Source organism: Sycon ciliatum, chromosome 5 (assembly GCF_964019385.1).
Source record: "Sycon ciliatum chromosome 5, ocSycCili1.1, whole genome shotgun sequence".
Taxonomy (NCBI): domain Eukaryota; kingdom Metazoa; phylum Porifera; class Calcarea; order Leucosolenida; family Sycettidae; genus Sycon; species Sycon ciliatum.
Genome location: NC_088647.1, coordinates 12379151 through 12395773, shown reverse-complemented (window position 1 = coordinate 12395773; position 16623 = coordinate 12379151). Strand labels below are relative to the sequence as shown.

The following is a 16623-nucleotide window of genomic DNA, read 5'->3' as shown; positions in this document are numbered from 1 at the left end:
AGGAGCATTGCGTCATAAATAACGACGTCAACTTGAAATTCTGTCGGGACAGCAGGGTATGTGGGAGTTGCACACTCTGGGGGTTATGTACTCTTGGTAGCAGCACAGCTGGAAAAACCGCTCCCAGGCAGGACTTGAACCAGGTACCTCTCGTATCTCAATCATGGTCTTTGACCAACCCACTGTGCCTGCCTGGTCATAGAGGATTAGCATATGCATGGAGGTTTCGCTAGGTGTGACAATATTTTTTTTCCAAGAAATGAAGTGGCATTGATTTGCCTTTTTTTTCTTTTTTTTTTTAATGCAAACTACTTTCGGAACTAAAAGTTACTTCACTTTTCACTTGATTTCGTGAGTTGCTTATCTTTTTCCTTGTGTGCATGATTGCCGCTGGCTGCTACTATACGATGGATGTCGATCTAGACTTGCTTCGGAGCCTCCTCATCAGCAACGATGACGGCGACATCGATGAAGAGACGCTCTTACTTCTGAGAATGACATTGGATGAGAAAAGTGTCCGGCCCCTCAGTTTATTCCGGAAACAAGGATAAGCCTTGAGAATTTGGACGATGACTGCTGCTAGAGGCGTTTCCGCTTCACAGGAGCTGAGCTGAGGGAGCTGTGTGCCGGGCTTCGACTACCCCATAGGATGACGTCCCCTTGCAGAGTCAGCTGGAGCGGTATGGAAGGACTCCTGGTTGTCCTCCGCCGTCTTGTTTACGCTAACCGATTCGGAGATCTCGTTAATGAGTTTGGACGATCCAAAGCAGCTCTCAGCATGATTTTCAACTGCATGTTGATATGGATCTGGCGAAATTGGGGGCATGTACTTTCAAACCCATTTGAGAGACCATACTTCACACCTAAGCGTGTGCAAGCGTACAATGAGGCCATCCGGCGAATATCAAGCGTAGGTTTGAATGTTTGGGCCTTCATAGATGGTACTTTGCGTCAGATGTGCAGGCCCATTCGTGATCAACGCTATTTCTATACTGGACACAAGCGCCATCATGGTTTACAGTACCAGGCAATTACCACCCTCGATGGCCTGGTGTGCCACTTGTTAGGACCCGTCCAGGGATGTCGCCATGATGCTGGAGTGTTGCAGGAGAGCGGTCTGCTGGAGCAACTGCAGCAGCATCTTGTTCTGCCAGGAAATGAAGTCCATGCATTGTATGGTGATCCTGTGTATCCTCTGTCTCCCCTCATAATGAAGGGGTATCAAGGCGCGCACCTTACAGCCCAACAGCAAGCTTTCAACACCAGCATGAGTCAAATCAGAATGGCCGTGGAATGGTCATTTGGCGATGTCGCTACATACTGGGCATACCTCAATTGCAAGGAACAGAACAAGCTTTTGTTGCAACCAATAGCCATGTTCTACAGGGTGGCTGTGTTGCTGACAAATTGCAGGATCATCCTCAGCGGTGGGAATAAGACATCAGAGTGTTTCGGAATCAAGCCACCAACACTGGCCGAATACATGTACTTGAAGTAGGCAAGAGATCGTTCTCAGCACGCAACTTTCATTTCCTTATTTAATATTTACATTTCTGTGTCGTGGTCCTTCGCCCTGCGTCATCATCTTGTCATAGCTAACATTCTTAGTTCGCTGTGATGTTTAGCTTGTTTTCGTCTAGAGTGCGCTCACTTTCCCCTTTTCTTACGTTACTTCATAACTTCGAACCTTCCAAGTTGGAAGGCTGTTGGTTTGCGCATTCAGTCAGTTTTGTGCTAATTGTTGCACATTTTGACTCAAGAGTATCTCCTGCTTATAATCGTTAGTGTTGGACAAAACGGACAACTTGTTAACTTATGGTCCTCTTTTTTAATTTTTTTTAATCCTTGGCTCTCCATCCGAGTTTAACATGCATTTTGTTAACTGAATTGCTAAGTTCTGTATGTTCTGTTTCCCACTAGAAAACCGTACACATGTATGTATACATATACCCGATCTCGCCAAACCTCATCGTGAACAGTTTTTAGCAGGGAACAAACGATTACTCTTTAGCTAACGAACGAGTATTTGTGGTAACGATCGAGCTATCGAGTACTCTTTAACTGTACCTATAAGTAAGAACAAGAGTACATTCATGTACAGGAGACGTTTGAAACTGCAAATAACTTCAAACAAGTGCAGGACAAAAAGCTACTGTTGTGTTTCATGGGAGTCACTAAAGGTACTGTACTGCTTGACTCGGCACTTCCGCTTTTTCCAGGCACGTAATAAGCATGCGTATACCAGGTATACATAATAAATAATGTACCACTAGCGATCTCTTATCGAACGCAATCAGCAACGACCGCCCTAGCTAGCGAACAAGTACTCGAGTACTCAATACGATCCTTTGCTCCCTAGTTTTTAGATTGCCACTCACCCAGTACGCTCTTTCCAGTCTACCTTCCGGAAGTTGTCGAGCAGCTACAACACGCGATCCCTCACAGATTTCTTGGTGAGGCCATGAAACTGTTCGGGACACATAGAAGACAAACCCGAGGCTACTGCGTCATAGCCCGGATCACCTCTCTGAAAGGCATTGTCCTGCATTCTCATTTGCCGGAGGAGCATGAGATCCATTTGCAGATCGTAAGGTCGGGTTTTGGTGGATGAGGAGCTGGAGATGGGAGAGGTAGCCGGAAGAAGGCGCTCAGGGCTTCCGCTTGTATGCATTTCAGATTGACCAGAGGCTTCCATGGTGAAAGACGTAAGGATCTAACTTCCAAGTGTCACGAAGAACAAACGAAGGAGAAAAGGAAAACTTCAAGTGGCGCATGTTGCTCCTATTGGAACACGTGGCAAACGACACCATGTACCACATGCTTTCAAATTTCCCGCGATCAAATTTTTCAGCGCAAAGTAGTCAACTTACGACTCCTTGAATGCGGAAACCAGATTCGCAATCCGACGACTTTTCGGTACAGAAAATGCAAAATACGCGATTGAGTTTGCGAATCCAAAAACGGATGCGAACTCAAACACGAAATTCGTCATGCTAATCCTCCGTACTAACGTGGGTATACATGTACTTGAAGTAGGGTATTAACGTGGGTATAGCCTATAGGACAAGTGTAGTTCATACCTTATCTGGGTTTCCACTCACAACTGAAAACCTGACCTTCATCAAGTCACACAAGGACTCAAACTCCTGCACATAGCAAGGCAGATAAAACACGTTTCTGGAAAGACGCTCAGTAAATCACCACCTACAGCAAATGTTGACATGGACATTTCTTGCCAGAGCATAGAGCATGCAGTGCAGTACTAGTGACTCTGAGGACTGCATGTAGGAAATCACATGCCCATCTGCAATAGACGTAGTCAGTAGTTGGGTCATTTCTCCTGCCTGTTGCCAATCAAGCCACAACGCCTGCCCACGACCCAATCAGAATTCTATGATACTCACAGGCAGACGGAAATTCTGCTCCACTCCAGAATAGTAGACAAGATAATGGTTCATCGTGAATGCCTATCGTATCCCAATAGAATGCTGTCTAAAATATACACTTCTGGTGTAAGGTGCACTTCTGATCAACGACTAGCTAGCATGAGTACATGTGCAAAGCTATGAATGAAGTAGAGCCTGAAAGGAACTAGGATCAGCGAGAGAATCTACAAGACTTCGTTAAAATATTGGCACAGCTATGTAGCTCTGTGCAATGTCATTACCGGTATGTGGCATCTTTCTCAATGTGATGGCGACAGAATTCCTGAGAGAAGGTGCAATCCCGAATCCCCACAATTATATTTCCGTGCATGCTAATTTGAAATATTTTTTCCTTGAGATTCGGTACAAATAAGTACGAAAGCTCGTGTGGGCCATGGCCCGGGATCGTGGAGTTGTCGACTGCCATTTTGGTTACCTTGGCGATTTCTAAGGTTGTCATTGTTTGCAAGAGTACATCATATCAGTGAAAAAGGTTTTCGTGACTGTAGATCTACTCTTGTTGTTAGCCCTTGGCGGATTAATCCGATTATGCTCGGGCTGAATTATGCTATCCATTCATGATGCCCAAATAATGCCAGTGATTATGCTACATTATGCTGGAATTATGCCAATGTTGGTGCCAAAATGGGTCCCAATTTCCGCAATTGTACCACAATATTCCCCCAATTTTTGACACAATCCGCAATACCAGTATTCCCCGCACTTTGTGGCATTTTACCTCGTAACTTTTTCTGCGCGGATATTTCCGAATTATTTCTGCGAAGGTTTCTGTACCTGAACTGACATGACCTCTGTAGACTGTACCCGTGCACTCTTGTTCCACTTTGCAACGTTACAACGCCTCCGGCACCATGACAGCATGTAACATTCCGGTGCCAGATTTTTTCCTGTAAACCGTCTGCCTAAACTTGTAAGTATGCGGCCTGTAGCATTAATCTTCAGCCACCATCGTAAGGTTATGCCGACCGTCTGGTCTCAGAAGTCCTTTTATGCCAGGGCATAATTTTAGACAAAATCCGAATATTATGTCAGCATAATCCGCCAAGGGCTAGGACTCATTGTTGCCAAACTTAGTTTGAAAAGCAGGGTCCACTAGCAGGATTCCGACGAACCCAGCACCCGGGTACCCCATGGGCCCTCTGCCCCGTCTTTCCGGAACAGTGCCCTACCGGCGATCACCATGATTACACACACACCAGTGCCGGGTCCTTCTCAAGTTGCTACACACAGTGCAGTAGTATAGCAAGAAGGACTCACCGGTGTGTGTGTGATCCCCAGTAGCCAAGGGCACTGTACCAGAAAGACAGGCTTGCGGATGCCGACACCGCCTTCAACCATCTACCGGTCACCAGCTAGACTATTCGTCACAGGTCACAATGGAATGGAGCTCTCGTCAGAGGAAGGTACAACTCAAGCAAGGCTGTCCATTGTCCATGGCGATGTATGCGTTAAGTGTGGTTCCTTTAATCAGTGCCGTGCGATGAGGTATCCGATGACGCTCTAGCAAAGGCCATGCAGGTCTGGTTTACCGATGATGCTGTTGCAGGTGGTGCTCTATTGGCATTCCGCCGCTTCTGGGATAAGCTTGTGTCCGGAGGACCTGCCTACGGCCACTTCCCGAAGCCGAGTGTCGGGCGGAGGCAGAGCGAGTCTTCGCAGGGTCTGGCATCAAGATAGCTGGTGGGGGCGAAAACTTGGTCCACAAGTCGGGACAAAGGCATTTGGGCGCTGCTATCGGCTCAGAGGAGTTTGTCTCTGCCTATCTGGAGGCAATAAGTTCAAGCATGGAACTTACAACCAGATTGAGCGACTTGCCAATGTAGCAGCTACACATGATCCTGACGCTGACGCTGCATTTGCTGCCTTCGTCTTCGGTTTGCATCACCGGTGGACATTCCTCCAACACACTATGCCCACTGTTGGTGACAACCTGCAGCCTCTACAGGATGCTATTCGCAGCCGTCTACTGCCAGCTCTGACCAAGCATGAAGTGGGCGATTTGGAGATGGAGATGGTGGCTCTGCCTGCTCGACATGGAGGCTTGTCTTTCGACAACCCTGTTGAGGACTCTCCACGCAAGCACGCTGCGTCTTTGGAGAGCACCGCCCACCTTTCAGCTCAGATCACTCCAGGCGGATCGGAGTTGCTGGAGAGCATTTGGCTGGACCAGGCAACCACGTCGGCAGTGCGGATTCGCCACCGCGCAGTACTGGAAGCAACAGCTACCGCCATCCAAGACCACCTGCCGCAACCACAACAGGGAGCATTGTCCTTGGCACACGAGAAGGGTGGGTCCAGTACCCTGACCACCATCCCTATGGCTGAGCACGGTTTCAACTTTGATGCGAAAGCTGACTTTCACGACCATATTGTTATCAAAGGTTATGGTTCACACACTTCCAGAGATACCAGTTAGTTGGGAGTCGGATATTTCACGAGACGAGGACAGATTATTGGGAGACCAGCATTAGGGCAAGGATTCGACTGACTAGCATTACGGCTTGTTCGTTTGACAAGTCTGGTTATATTATGTGAAATACTACAATAAATGTACGGTGCAATGCATGAGCGCGCCCATTTAGTTGGCGCGCATTTTATGTGTATAGCCCGACTATGTACATTATATTTCAGAATGCTCTGTCTCCATATCAACGTGTTTGGCCTAATTCTCTAACTTGACAGCTAGTTTGTAGTGTATTTTACATGTTTTATGTGAATTTTGTGTTTTATTTTGTGCGCATGCCCTTTGGCATCTTGGAAAGCGCACATTTTTTTGTTGTCGAAACTGTCCGTTCCACACTTGCTCTTCGGCCTTTTTTCTAGCTCGCCTTGAGTGACGGCTGCGTTTTGTACGTCTTGTACCTTTTCAGTTTTGAAACATTTCTTAGTCTTTGTACTTCTTCTAGTTATGGATACTGGTATGGAGACGTCGTCTACACCGTCCAGCGAGATGGTTGGAATCCTGGAAAATATCCAAGCCAGCATGCAAAGCATTGCTGATCGTGTAACGAGAATCGAGGATAGTCAAAGACAAAATCCTTCGACTGTCTCATTCCTCGGCACGTCCACACCATACAAGGAGCAAAGCTCCAAGTCATGGCCGGATGATAGCAGTGTGATGGAGGAAATGGAGAAAGAGACGGAAGAGTTGGACTCCAAAGGGGTCAAACTTTTTCCTGTGTCTGATTCAACTATGGGTTTGTTGAAGTCGAGTTTTTGTTCCGCCTTGCCGAATCCGAGCAGGCGACAAATTCGTGACAAGTTTGGTGCCCCAAACTGTCCACACTCGGCTTGTCCTGGACTTGACAAAGTCATGAAGTCCAGGATGTCCAATGAGACAAAGTCTCGAGACAAACAATTGGCGCGCCTGCAAAGCTTGGGCCTGGACGCCGTTGGTCCCCTAACTCGAGTGTTGGAGGGAGCAGAGAGTGGGGATATCTCTGCTTGCGAGATATTGGAGGCTGTACAGTCAGCAGTCAAACTCCTCGGGAATTTTTCGGCCCAATGTAATCGGGAACGCCGTCAAATTGCCCTCTCTAGTCTGAACCCCCGCATTGCGGATATGGCTGAGGACGACTCCATTTTTACCGAAGCCCGTCAACATTTGTTTGGCGACGGCTTTTATAAGAAGGCGAAGGAGCGTGATGACGAGATGCGGGTGCTGAACAGCGTTGCAGCCAGCAAGACCCATACCCAGTCAGCTCCTGCCAAGAAACCGAGCGGTTTCAAGAGCCACCAGCCGGTTTTTCACCGGGACTCCCGCAATTCCCGTGGAGGATTCAGGGGACGAGGACGGTACCAGCCTTACGCAGGCAATTCGAGCTTCAGCCACGGCAGCAGCAAGAAGTCCTCGGACTCTGCCAAGTGACATCCAGCTCCAACAAGTCCAAGTCCAGCACACGAGCATCAGCGGGACCAGAAGTGCCTCCTCATGAATCATTTGAAAGAAATAAAATTTCTTCCAAATATGTCTCAATCTCCGCTTATGGTGTGCCTGAAGGACTTGGGTTTTGTGGACATGGCTCAAAGCATAGCCTTACACTTACAGAGTCCTCCCCCTGCAGGGAAGATACAACTTTTCATTCAAAATTGGAAAGTTCTCACATCCGACCGTTGGGTACAGGATTGTGTGCAAGGGTATGCAATAGATTGGATTGCTCAACCCCATCAAGTGAAACCGCCCCACGAAATAGTCTTTTCCGGGGAAGAGATGAACTGTCTTTCACTAGAAGTGCAAAAGATGGTAGAGAAACATGCTGTTACGGAAGTACAGATGAAGAAACAAGAGAAAGAATTCATTTCTCAGTTGTTTGCAGTCCCGAAGAAGGACGGGGGTGTGAGACCAATAATAAATCTGAAGAGTCTCAACACCTTTGTGAGGAAAGTTTCCTTCAAGATGGAAGGAATTCACACTCTCAAAGACCTGCTAAAGCAGGGCGACTGGATGACGAAAGTCGATCTAAAGGACGCTTACTTTGCGATCCCGATAACGCCGGAACACACATCCTACCTGAAATTTCAGTGGATGGGAAAGACGTACCGGTTCAACTGCCTACCTTTCGGTCTGTCGTCGGCTCCATGGGTCTTTACCAAGACCACGAAGCCAATAATGGTTTTTCTCAGGACACTCGGACTGAGAGTAATCATCTACATAGACGATATTCTGATTCTGGCAGAAAGCGAAGAGAAAGCTCGTCAACACACAATGTGCCTGATCTTTCTACTCGAAAACTTGGGTTTCACAGTAAACCAAACCAAATCCCAAGTGATTCCAACCCAGGAGACAGAATTCCTCGGGTTGACAGTGAACTCCGCAACGATGGAGCTGAAGTTACCCTCAGACAAGATCAAGAAGATCAAGTCCGAGGCGAAAAGTCTACTGCAAGCAGATGCCTTGTCGGCGTTGGCAGTTTCCAGATTTCTGGGCAAACTGAACCATGCGGCCCAAGCAATCGCTGCGGCACCATTGTTTTACAGACACCTGCAGAGGTGTCTACAAGTGTCTCTCGAGGAGGGGAATCAAGAGTACTCCCATCCTTGCCATCTGTCACCAGATGCCAGAGAGGAACTGACATGGTGGACGGATCAGCTGTCTCACAAGAACGGGAAACAACTCCTGTTGGCGAAGCCGGACATGGTGATAGAGACAGATGCATCCACAATAGGCTGGGGAGCATCTTTCAACAATGTTCGAACAGGCGGACCATGGTCCCCACAGGAACGACACATGCACATCAACTGCCTGGAATTACTGGCGGCATCCCTTGCGATCAAGAGCTATGCCAAGGATGCTACAGATGTTGTGATCCATCTAAAGATGGACAACACGACTGCCCTGACTTACATCAACAAACTGGGAGGAACCGTATCACCGGAACTCAACCGGTTGACGAAAGAGCTCTGGGTGTGGTGCTTTCAGAGGAATATCACTCTCAAAGCCTCTCATCTCGCGGGTTCGTTGAATGTGATTGCCGACGAGGAATCCCGAGTGATGAAAGACAGATCGGACTGGATGCTATGCCCGAAAATCTTTCAAAGGATAAACTCGAGATTCGGCCCACTGGATGTGGACCTCTTTGCCTCTCGACTGTCCCATCAACTCCCACAGTATGTGAGTTGGAGACCCGACCCAGTAGCAATAGCCACAGATGCCTTCACAATGAACTGGAAAGTTTCGAACGGCTATGCCAACCCACCTTGGAACTTGATAGGCAAAGTCCTGCAACAAGTCCAACAACAGAATGCAGAGATTGTGCTTGTGGCACCGGTATGGCCGGGCCAAGTGTGGTACCCAATGCTATTGGACATGCTGATCCAAGAGCCTTGCCTCATAACGAGCTCCAGAAGCCCGATCCAACCAACTCACCCAGTCAACGAACCGGAGATAAACCCACCCCTAGCCGTGTGGAATATCTCAGGTCAAGATACTCAGCAGAGAACCTTTCGGGAGAGGCTTCAAAACTTCTCCTCGCATCTTGGAGACAGAAGTCTGCAAAAACTTATGATTCCCTCTTTAAGAAATGGGCATGCTGGTGTGTCGAAAGGGACATTGATCCCATTTCGGGAGATATAGCCGGCGTGGTTAACTTCTTGGCTTCTCTTTATCAGAATAAGTACAAGTATAGGTCCTTGTGTAATTATCGATCTGCAATATCATCTATCCACGACAAAGTTGATGGATACGAAGTGGGATCACACCCAATGGTAAGCAGACTACTGAAGGGCGTCTTCCATGAAAGACCACCCCAACCTAGGTACTCCTCAACGTGGGACGTATCAAAGGTCACAACATACCTGGTCTCACTAGGTCAGAACGAGCAAATGTCCCTCCAGGATATAACGTTCAAAATCACGATGCTGTTGGCCCTCACTAGGCCATCGAGATCGGTGGATCTTGTGAACCTTGATATAAGGTTCAGGCAGTTTAGCCCGGAGGGCGTAACATTTCACCCGACAAAACTGGCAAAGCAGTCCAGGCAGAACAAGAAGATTACAGAGTTCTTCTTCCCAGCATTTAAGGACAATGCACTATTGTGTCCTGTGCAAACATTGAAGGATTACGAAAGTAGGACCTTGGCGAATCGAGCTGATGATGAAAAGCAAGCTCAACTCCTGATTGCTACAATACAACCCTACAAAGCGGTGTCATCATCGACCGTAGCCAGATGGATTAAAACAGTTCTGGCGAAGGCCGGAATCGATACGGATATCTTCAAAGCGCACTCGGTGCGAAGTGCTGCAACTTCAGCTGCAGCAGACGCTGGGGTCACAACGACCGATATCCTCTCTGCAGCAGATTGGAGCAGTGCAGTGAGAGTATCTTCCAAAAGTTCTACTACAAGCCTCAGAAGAACAACACCTTCGGGAAGGCTGTCCTGTCTACCAAGCTGTCGACCACTGACAAGCTACAAAATCACGTTGATATGGAGACAGAGCATTCTGAAATATAATTACAGAATGGCTCAGACCACGCAGTGGTCGCCAGCTATTCTGGATTATATGAAGAATGTGATGTCGAACATATCAACGTCCCTTCCCTCCCACCCGTCTACGTTGATATTGGGATAATGCACTTGTTAGAGGCTCGCTATCAAAGGCCGAAGAGCAAGTGTGGAACGGACAGTTTCGACAACAAAAAAATGTGCGCTTTCCAAGATGCCAAAGGGCATGCGCACAAAATAAAACACAAAATTCACATAAAACATGTAAAATACACTACAAACTAGCTGTCAAGTTAGAGAATTAGGCCAAACACGTTGATATGTTCGACATCACATTCTTCATATAATCCAGAATAGCTGGCGACCACTGCCGTGGTCTGAGCCATTCTGTAACTACAGTCCATTCAGAAAAAAATGAACTTCTAGCTTTTGGCCATAAATGGGTCAAACGTTGAGTTTTTTTAGAATTTTTTTTCTGCAATCCCATATGGAATCCTCTTCCAATTATGTTTCTGAAGTTTTTTTGTCTAAAAAGCAAGCCATAGCAAGAATAGGATTTCGGCCAGGTTTTGGCCCAAAAGCACTGAATTGGGAAAAACCATCAAAATCCAGGCCGTTTGACCCCGCCTGCAACAGTGCATTCTGCGGTTCGAACCCCAGTTCAGGCACCCTTTTTGGACCCCTTTTCAAATTTCAAAGTTCGCAGCACTGCACTGTGTACGATGAAATCACGAAAAATCGCCAAATACGGGAGCTCGCCAGAGCCAGGACCCATCTTTTTATGAATGGACTGTAGAAAGGGATGTGATCAACTGTACGGTGGTTTTATGTGCAGGCCCAGCATGGGGCAGAAAGAGGGAAAACGGGCTACAAATGTGTATGGTACTGCAGGGGCAGCGGGGAAATGGGTCAAATATGGTTATGAAGTGTGTACGTACGAACTACTGCATCTTTACTTATAAAAGAGAGGCACCTGTGACGTGTGTCTGTGTGTGTGTGTGTCACGCTCCTTATAAAGAAGAGGCACCTGTGACGTGTGTTTTTGTGTCACGCTGAAGCGCTGCGGAGCATGCGCTGCCCTGAGCACGCGAAGCGTGCGAACAGTGTAGCACAGTGTAGCTAGCGGCCGCAGAAGCACGGAGCACGCGAAGCGTGCGAATCGTGTAGCTAGCGGAAGCAGCCACAGAAGCACTGAGCACGCGAAGCGTTCGAATCGTGTAGCCACCACCACGTGCTGAGCACGCGAAGCGTGCGAACAGTGTAGGTACGGTGGTAGCGCTTATACTTATAATTATAAGTAATTAGTTATAGCAGACACGATCAGTACGAGTAGCAGTAGCAGCCGCGCGCAGAAGCACTGAGCACGCGAAGCGTGCGAATCATGTAGCCACCTAGCCTAGGCCATAGGTAGCACTAGCAGCCGCACAAGCGCTGCGGACCACGTGAACCGTTCTCTGCAAATAGAAACATCTGCGCCAAAAGGATACAAAAGATCTGCACTGACTGCACTCTGCATCTGATCTGCAGTGAAGAGCGCATCGCACTTTTGTTCGTATAAAGTTTATGAATTTTTTGAGCCGCTTCATCCGCCACCCAGGTGATGGACAACCCTGACCAGCCTCCCGAAGGCGTAACAGACGTCCCTCCTTCTCTTTCCAACGATGAAGAACCTCCCTGGCCCTCACCAGGACTTCAGCGGTCTGGGCACCACCACGTGCTGAGCACGTGTGCTGTTCATGTACTTGCTTCACCCGCATGCCACATTCGGCCAGGCAACGCTGGCGGGGGTGCTGCTAGTGGTATTATAGCAATAAAAACTGCTTTATGGCAGTTTTCTAAAAAAAGTTATTGTGTTCTAGTCCATGGACCCCGTCTAAAAAGTAAGAAATTAACGAAATGTGATGGCCGAAAATTAAAATTTCACACAAAACCTCACAATAATCACACACAGAATGCGAGACGACCTTTTCCCCTCGTGGTCCTCTTTCATATGCATGTACTTGTACAAGTACAAGTGTCGGAATAAACAAGTGTTGAAAGCCGTACTATTAGATCTTCAAGTGTCGTGATTATTGTGAGGTTTTGTGTGAAATTTTAATTTTCGGCCATCACATTTCGTTAATTTCTTACTTTTTAGACGGGGTCCATGGACTAGAACACAATAACTTTTTTTAGAAAACTGCCATAAAGCAGTTTTTATTGCTATAATTTCTTTTGTTTTTTTAGCTAAGGATAGTATCAAGAGTACATAACCCAGTGGTTATGTATTCTTGATATTAGGGAGGTTTCGCTCTACGGAATTACGTATGAAAATAACGTATGAACTGCACGGAATTTTCATACGTAAAAATCAGAGCTGTTGGGTTTCGCTCTACGTGATTTCTCCACGACTGCTAAACATGCGTTGTTGCTTTGGAGACGCGTTGGCTGCATGCGCCCACCGTATGCACCATGAACCGAAACCGCGTTTTCCATGATATTATGCACGTGGTGTAGACCCACTCTACGGTGTGTGTACCTTGTGTTTCGCGCGGCTTGAATGTTGCCATGGACAAATGCGGAAAATGCGCCAAAATATTTCAAAAAGTCCTACGGAGGACCCAACGTAGGAAAGAGCTTTCCTACGGAAATCCGTAGAGAGATTTACGTATGAAAGTTGCCCTCGCTCCCCGGCGCGTACGACATACGGATTTTCATACGTAATTACGTAGAGCGAAACCTCCCTAATATCAAGACTAGACAAGAGTCCATAAACAAGAGTGTGCAACTGTGATCTCTTTTCTATGGGCCAGATGCGCGGCGCGCTGCCTTCATTACATCATTCAGCTGCAGTCCGCGCACTGCGGAAAATCAAACACCGCACTTTCCCTCTGGTTTGAAATGAACTTTCGTACGGAACTGGAGTTCACGGCCTTCACGCGCCAGAATTCAGAGATCGCGTAGATACTGGAACCAAAAGTCCATAAACAGTTTATGCACTCTTGATATTATTAATTTTATAATAATTGTGTCACCAATGGAATGCCTCTACATGTGCATCATTATCAAATTCAATACCGTATTTTACGCATTGATGTGCAAGCCTTTCCTTGCAGAAAATGGCACTACATTTATAGTCTTGCATATTAATGTTCTTCTGCAGGGGAATCATATGGGCAGTGGCGGTGATACTTTCTTTTATACGCATGTCATTCTGTGGATGTTACTGTTCCAGAATTTCATGACTCTGTCTTAAAATTGTCTTGTCTTTCAGAAAATTCAGATGTCCACACCCTAAATCACATTTACTTGAGAATTGTAACCAGGTGCGTGCCGCTGATGTTTTTGTTGATTCTGTGTTTATAATTGTAGTCATGGGTTGTCGTGATAAGGTCATCCTGCATCATATTGTACTGAAATTGTAATCCTGTTGATGTCAATAAAACTTTTGGAAGCTGTTCAATGACTTCAAAGTGTTACAAGTCCACGATTGTCTAAAACAACACAGCAAAGTAGGAACAATAAACATGTATTAAAATGTAAACAAATACATTGTCCGACACCTCGTTCCAACAACTACACTGATCCTGAGGATATAAGGGGCAAGGATATATGGTTGGAGGTACTGAGAGATATACAAGGCACTCCATAATAATAGAATGTTACACGACTTTGGGGGAGTATGAATGATATCCAGTCAAACCTCTTTAGGATAGCCATTGGCGGACTATGCTCGGCCAATCGTCAAATTATGCTTTTGATTATGCCACATTATGCTGAATTGTGCTTGGTTCCACTATGTATTCACGCTGTACATAGTGGATTGAGAAACCACGCACACACGGCCATGCCCTAAGCATAATTTTTGTCTAAACCGAAAGATTATGCAGACCTTACACGTTGGAATCCGTATATTATGCTGGAGCATAATTTTTTGACGAAATCCCAAGATTATGCCAAAATTTTAATAATGCCGGCATAATCCGCCAAGGGCTACTTTAGGACGAACATCAAGGGACCGATGGTATCTGTTCTATGAGTTTGTCTTAACCCTATTTTATAACGAGTGAATACAGTTATTTCTCTAATAGAGACACGAATAGATTTCTTCTACAGCGAAAGATTCTAAGCCAGACCAAACCATTGACTCGTCTTGTATGAAACAAATGAGTCACTGAACCTTTCTGTAGCAACATGACGGCAACTGAAACAACAGCAGAGAAAATACGATACATGCACAGCACATTCTTGCAGGTACTACAAACAGATTGCAGATCGCAATTCTTGCTCTACCGGCACGCAACTTTATTTGGGGCAGTGCAATCTCGGCGCTACTCACAAATCAAACAGCCCAGACTCGAGTAAACAAATCCAATCGTACGAGATTTTCACGAGACGAGACTGCACCCATTGGCTTGTTTCGTATGAAGCAAACAAGTCACTGAATGCATGAACCTCTTCATAATGGAGATTTTCGCTGATATGCGAATTTATTATGCATACTCGGCCAATGCGTCCTTGAACCTTTACCTCCAGATTGGGAACTGCCAACGCTGCTATGCCACTACAAAATTCAGATTCTACCCTATGATCGCAGCACGGAATGCCGGAAGCAATCAGGACCAGTGCCTTACTTGTAACGTACCAATGTACAATGAACATGAGTATTTCTACAACACATCTAAGCCTCAGCAGCAACATAAGCCTTACCGTCAAGAAGCTGAACTCGCTTTCTTCGCACACTGTTGGCAAGGGCAAGGAGATACGAGTGGATCTAAATCCGAATAAAATCAGCACACGTTTCCGTAAATGAAAGGGTGGGCATAAGCAAATGAATCGAAGGAAAGTGGTCAGAGATCACCTGTCATTGAGTATTCCGTAAAAGGAGGCCTCGACAGCAGAAAAGCTAAATTTAGAAAAGAGATCCTGGCAGCTTTTCCATTATTTATTGTATTCCACCTAAACTCGGCACACTTTTCGTAAATGAAAGAGTCAACACAAGCAAATGAATCAAAGGGAACTGGTCAACTCACCTGTCATTGAGTAATATTCCGTGAAAGGAGGTTTCAGCAGAGCCGAAGCGAAATAAGCCAGGACACGAAATATCCGAAACAGCTCATGCAAGAAGCAGTTCCAAAGAAGGAAGTTCCTCGCGCATGCACATCCGAAAACGGACTGCACTGCACTGCAACACAATGTCTGCCGTGCACGTGCACAGCACCCGGCTACCACTCGTTGGTAGATCTAATACCGAGCACCTTACGTAGAAACTTACGTAGCCTAAGTGAAGTACCGAGCACCTTACGTAGAAACCTACGTAGCATAGCGATGTCGTTTTTTCTGCCATGTGAACACAATAATAGAAAAGCTGACAGGATCGCTTTTCTAAATATACAGAAGCCTTGCTTGGTAGATTTTGACAGCATGTTACAAGGCGAGGACGCGTAGTGCCAACCGGTTTATGGTTGTAGCAAGAGTACATAACCCCGGGGGGTTATGTACTCTTGGTTGTAGTCAGGAGCACTACGCGTCCTCGCCTTGTAACATGCTGTCAAAATCGAAAAACATGTTGAACTACTGCATGTAGGGCTAGGGGTAGGGGGTAATATGGAGGTTATAAAGTGTGTACAAACTACTGCATGGAGGGGTAGGGGGTCCAAATATGGGATGCGTATAACAATATCCAGCTCTGGTACTGTTGGCCCCTGGGCAACCTGCCAGCATCCTGTCCCTGTGGCTCAAGGTTTTCAGTCGACCATGCCCAAATGTGCAAGCTGTCGGGGTTCATGCACATGCGACACAATGACCCCACCGACTTCATCGCGTCGTGCATGAAGGAGCTCTATCATGATGTGGAGGTGGAGCCACCATTGCAGCCCCTAACTGGCGAAACCCTTCACCATCGGTCAGCCAACAGTACGGAGGATTAGCAAGACGAAATTCGTGTTCGCGTTCGCAAACATTTTTCAGGTCGCGAACTGGATTGCGAACTTTCGCAGTTTTCGTTCGGAAAAGTAGTCGGAACACGAATCGCGGATTCGTGCCAGGGCAGTCATAAATTTACCACGCTGTACCTGTACATCGTGTCAACGTCATGCATGTGCGAATTCTGTTTGCTAATCCTTCTCATAACGCGAATTCCGTCACCGAGTTCGACTTTCCTTGGAGTGCGAACGCGAACGCGAATTTCGTCTTGCTAATCCTCCGTACTGATCCTGATGCCCGTGCCGACCTGCGGGTGAAGGGATTCTGGACTA

At 46.7% G+C, this 16623-nt stretch overlaps 2 protein-coding genes across 2 annotated transcripts in view; one reads left to right on the top strand and one right to left on the bottom strand.

Moving 5' to 3' along the window:
- LOC135817629 (tRNA (guanine(10)-N2)-methyltransferase homolog) overlaps nucleotides 1-3694 on the bottom strand; it is a 13732-nt gene extending 10038 nt beyond the window's left edge. Inside the window, exons 1-2 of the mRNA XM_065330852.1 lie at nucleotides 3405-3694; nucleotides 3081-3146 (exon numbers count right to left, since the gene is read on the bottom strand). Of these exons, the coding sequence (XP_065186924.1) occupies nucleotides 3081-3146; nucleotides 3405-3458 (120 nt within the window). The 5' untranslated portion in view covers nucleotides 3459-3694. The remainder of the gene's footprint in view (nucleotides 1-3080; nucleotides 3147-3404) is intronic.
- Nucleotides 3695-8265: 4571 nt separating this feature from the next.
- LOC135816795 (uncharacterized) lies at nucleotides 8266-9519 on the top strand. The gene has a single exon (XM_065329895.1). The coding sequence runs from the start codon at nucleotides 8266-8268 to the stop codon at nucleotides 9517-9519; it is 1254 nt and encodes a 417-aa protein (XP_065185967.1).
- Nucleotides 9520-16623: the final 7104 nt, after the last annotated feature.

Coding starts and splice junctions, on each gene's coding strand:
- LOC135816795 (XM_065329895.1), top strand. CDS start 8,266: ATGGAGCTGAAGTTACCCTCAGACAAGATCAAGAAGATCAAGTCCGAG.